Source organism: Psammomys obesus, unplaced genomic scaffold (genome assembly GCF_907164565.1).
Source record: "Psammomys obesus unplaced genomic scaffold, mPsaObe1.curated_primary_1811, whole genome shotgun sequence".
In the NCBI taxonomy this organism is placed as follows: Eukaryota; Metazoa; Chordata; class Mammalia; order Rodentia; family Muridae; genus Psammomys; species Psammomys obesus.
Window position 1 is genome coordinate 37,542,413 of NW_026596046.1, and position 5,130 is coordinate 37,547,542.

Genomic DNA, 5,130 nt, shown 5'->3' on the forward strand with positions numbered 1-5,130 from the left:
GATAGATAGATAGATAGATAGATAGATAGATAGATAGATAGATAGATTTGTGCTGCTTTCAACTGTTGAGTTCATAAACTCAATTGCAGCTGTGATTGCCTGTATAAGATAAGATTTGGACAAGTCCAAGCCAGCTAAAAATTCAATTATGGCAGGGGACAAAGAATGCTTCAGTAGTTAAGAGCACTTGCTCATGTCCACTACCTGCCTCTAGTTCCCAGCACCCACAGAGCAGTTCACAAACCTCCAGAACACCTCTATCTGGAAATCTGCTGCCTTTTAGGCATATTCATGGTAAATATAGCACATGCAGCTAAAATATACACACAATATAACATTAAATAAATATATAATTCTTAAAAATCCCAGCAGCCAGTGGTCAGGGGCTCCTGATGACCTAACCCTTGCTAAGGAACGATTAGCAGTTGCTGGCACTGTGGAGGGAGGGTTACTTTTCCTTCATGGAGTAATCGCTGATAGGTTGTTCATTTCCTAACTGGTAAGCACATATCCCTGTACTTATTGACAACACCAGCTGCTGGGCTGCTGGATTAAAAACCTGTAGATGCTCCCACAGTCTCTGTGAGTTTATTTGTGCATCAACCCTGTTGTGTCTGGAAGACACTATTTTCTTGGCGTCATACAACTCCTTTATCTCTTACAGTTTTTCTACCCTCTGCTTCCACACATAGATTTCTGAGCCAAGGGGAGGAGGTTAGTACTTATATCCAATTTAGGTCTGAATGTGCCAAATTTTTTCATGCTTTGTATGCTGTCTGGTTGCAGATCTCTGTATTAATTATCATCTACTTCAAGAAGAAGCTTCCCTGAGAGGGTTTTGTGGTATGTATATAAAACAAGCTCAAAAAAGATTTTCAAAAACCCCAGCAAGAAAAAGGAAAAGTGTAAAAAAAAAATGTCCCAACCCTACCAAAAAAAGGCTATTTGTAAAAAGTACCTCCTGAGAAATGTACAATCAGTTTCCCCAATGGAATGACACTGAGTATATCAACTATACTCCAAGTGAAAGCTCTATGTCCAAGAATAGTTGGCTGAAGCAAAACCAACTCCATTCAGTGAGCTTATTCACTTGTTTTGGGTCCTGTAATTTGTCTCCCTCCACCCCAAGGTGTGTGTGTGTATGTGTGTGTGTGTGTGTGTGTGTGTGTGTGTGTGTTGTGTGTGCATTCACATGCATGTGTATTGGGTGTAAGAGAGAGGTAGAGAGGTAGAGAGAGAGAGAGAGAATATGAAGTTGGGGAGTTATGGAGGTTGGGAAAAACTGGAAGGAGTTGGAGAGTGGAAAATATGATCAAAGAATATTGAATTCAAATTTTAATAAGAAAAGTGTTAAAATTAAATAATTTTTTAAAAGCACAAAGTTGAAGGGATTGTAGCAGAGGATATTGGGTGTGGACATGGTCAACAAATACTGTATATATGTATAAACTTTTAAATAATAACTTGAGGAACAGTGACTGTCTCTGACATGAACTCAGTGGCTGGTTCTTTGATCACCTCCCCCTGAGGAGGGAGCAGCCTTGCCAGGCCACAGAGGAAGACAATGCAGCCAGTCCTGATGAGACCTGATAGACTAGGGTCAGGTGGAAGGGGAAGAGGACCTACCCTATCATTGGACTGAGGGAGGGGCATAGGAGAAGAAGAGGGAGGGAGGGTGGGATTGGGAGGGGCTGGGGGGAGCTACAGCTGGGATACAAAGTGAATAAATTGTAATTAATAATAAAAAAGAAAATAATAACTTGAAATGTGATATTTTAGAAGCAGAAATGTACCAGAACAAAAGAACAGATTTTGTCCCCAGAGAGTCAGAAATGGGGCAGAAGAGGGAGTTCTCAAAAATTCCTTAGGTGTCCATTTGAGGTCTTCACCAAGCTCTAACCTGAAAATTCATAACAAACAGGCATTAGTGCTTGGCAGAGAATGTCAAGGAGAGAAACAATTTCAATGGAACAAATTCAATGGAGACTCTAAACCTCCTGCAACAATGAGACACAATAAATGTTTATCCTTTATTAAATTAAAGTACACTTACCTTTTAAATGTCTTAGACTATCTGGATGCTAGCGCTGTGTACAGCAAGACTTAAAGTTAACATTTTAAAACTAGTAATGAAAGCATACATTACCTCATAACAGAAGCCAACCTAAGCAATTTTGCAGCATTAAATTTGGGAACAACAAGCTGATGTAGGAAAAGGATTGTAAAGTAGACATGTGAGGTTTGAGAACACTAAGGAGGCTTTCTTGGACCACAGCATGACAGGATGGTAATCAGAATTACACTCAGTCCATTGATACTGAATCTGTACACATGGAAGGAGGGAAGGAAAAAAAAAGAAAGATGGAAGGGAAAGAGAGACAGGCTGTCAAAGGAGGAAGAATATTGGGTGTTGCAAACAGGCTTTGAAGAATAGCTTTTGCAGAAGCCTGCTGCCAGCAAGAGCAAGATGTTCCTGGAGCACTTTAATATGGTACCATGTCTAGGATGCACAAACTGAGGCAGAGTCTATGGAGAGATATGTTATCAGCAGGGAAACTACATTTATTTTCTATACGTGTTTCATCTTTATATTCTTCACACAAAGCTTTTTGCTTAAGCAAATGGCTCAAAATCACATTGATCAAATGTTCTCGCTCTGATATGTGTTCTTGGTGTAGAATTCTCCTGCCTGATCCACTAACCTAAGGCATCTGAACAATTATACTCCTACACAATGTCATTTTTCAGTCATCTAAGGTTTCATTTCTAGAAAAAATTCTGCTTTATTTTCTTCATATTTTAATCAAGAGGTGCACTTAAATACATTTATTTATAGTATATAGCTAAGATAGGATTTGTATTTTGGAATTTTAATTTTTCTATTATAACATTTCAAATGAATTTACAACATGATCTGACCTGAGGTATAAGAACTTAAGTTATTCCCTACTTGACCTATTGGTAGTTATCTTCTCACTCAAGAAATTCCATCAGGGAAGATTGTTAAATCACTCTGGCAGAGAGACCATCGCATAACTCAATTTCGGTGGCTATGACATATGTAAAAACAAATTCTCATAAAAATCACCTTCTAAGTTATCTGCCAGCTTACAGCTTAACATTGTTCTTAAAGGGTTGAGAGAAATATGAACTGTACCTTGATTCAGCAAGCCAATAGCTATAGTGATTATTGAAAACTTGAACTTTCCACGTGTATACTGCGTTAGCTCAGCTGAGAAAGAGAGCGAGTATTGAAATTTCTCCTCATTTACAAAGTGATGGCCTTTAAGGAAAGGTAAAGTTACATATTGAAGGTTTCAGACACTGTAGTTCAAGATTTAAGATTTTTATTTTTAAATATTCCCATTATACTTTGGGATATTTATTCAATTACATTTTCAAAAGTAATCTCCAATTCATAGTTATTACATAAATCAAAAGTAAGAAATATTGTGACTGAACATGTTTGACATTAATTCTTTTTTTAAGGCAGTAGTTGTTTATTTTTACATGGCTGTCACAAAATGTTGTTACATTGTGGAATCATATTATGATGTGATCTTGATGGGTTTTTTAATGTAGATTTTGGAGTCTTACACATTTAAATTTATTTATTTATTAATTTATTATTACAATTTGTTCACTTTGTATCCCGAGTCTTTCACATTTATCAGATGCTTTCTCATTAATTATTTTTCCAGTTTTGTAATTCTAGATCCAAACTGTATGGCCAGTTTTGGCAGACAGGCAGAGGCTGGGAGACCAACTTCCATAGCTGCAAGGCGACATTAATTCAGAAAGTGCAGCTAAATGAGGGTCCTCTTGAGCTTGTTTTCAGAATTCTTGGTGTTTATCAGAAACAGACGTTAGATGTTGCAAACTCCCATTCTTACAATATGTGCACTTTTACATATCAGGGAATTAATACTCTTGGCATGCAACAAATGCTCCTGTAATAAGGCTTTCAAAAACAAAGCTTACTTGTGAGTAGTAAGAATTATGATTTTTTTTTTCCCTTGGATCAGTTATGGCTTTGATGGCTGGAGGAATCCATACCCTGCTCTTATTTATGTGTCTGGATAATAAGTTTACTGTTGATCTAGTGAAAGCTACCGCCTCCACTATATTGTTGGGATGCCCTCGGTCAGTCAGTCTTTACCTGGGGTTGAGAACTGTCCAATGATATTTCAGTGTTTCCTGGGAGGGAGCATCTTTAGAATGCGAACCCGAATCTCTTTGGTTTTGACACTGTAGACAATTGGGTTGAGCACTGGGGGCATAAGAAAATGAAGATAAGAGAGAAGCATGTATAGCTGAGCGGGTAGTTTCTTTTTCCCAAAGCGGTGAATCATAGACTCACCAGCGGGTATAAAGTAGAAGGACTGCACAGATGTAAGAAATGCAGGTGTTGAAGGCTTTCAAGCGTTCAGCACTAGAGGCGACGCTCAGGACTGTCTTCAAAATCAGCACATAGGACAGGAGAATCAGCACAGCATCCAAGCCCACTGTAGAAAGCATGACAAAGAGCCCAAAGCCACTGTTGACAAGTGTAGCGGAACAGGACAGCCTCAGAACATCAGGATGAACACAGTAAGAGTGAGACAGAGCATTGACAGGCGGGAATGTCAGCCTTCCCAGGAGCACAGGCAAAGGCAGATGAAACACAGCACTGCGGATCACCACGCCTAGTCCAATGGCCCCAATTCGTCTTGTTGTGAGAATGGTAGCATAGTGCAAAGGCTCTCTGATGGCCACACAGCGGTCAAAAGCCATGGCCAAGAGAACAGCTGACTCAATGACCAAAAATGTGTGGATGAAGAAGAGTTGCATAAAGCAGGCTGTGGCTCCTATCATTCTCTGGCCCAGAAGAAAAACAGCTACCATTGAAGGCAGTGTAGAAGCCGAGAGGCCCAGATCAGCCATTGACAGCATGGAAAGAAACAGGTACATAGGCGTGTGAAGGCTGGGCACAGACTTGACAATGTGCATGATGGTTATGTTGCCCAGCACAGAAAGAATGTAAATTAAGCAGACGGGAATTGCTGTCCAACAATGAGAAGTCTCCAGTCCAGGGAGATCCATCAAGATGAAAAAGAAGTTGCTTGCATTACTATGTTTAGAAATAGCCAT

General features: G+C 39.3%; 1 protein-coding gene across 1 annotated transcript; it reads right to left on the reverse strand.

Moving 5' to 3' along the window:
• Positions 1 to 4,187: 4,187 nt before the first annotated feature.
• Positions 4,188 to 5,130, reverse strand: LOC129688751 (olfactory receptor 51G2-like). The gene is given in 2 exon segments (XM_055623712.1): positions 4,188 to 4,365; positions 4,367 to 5,130. Coding segments are annotated over 2 exon segments (942 nt in total).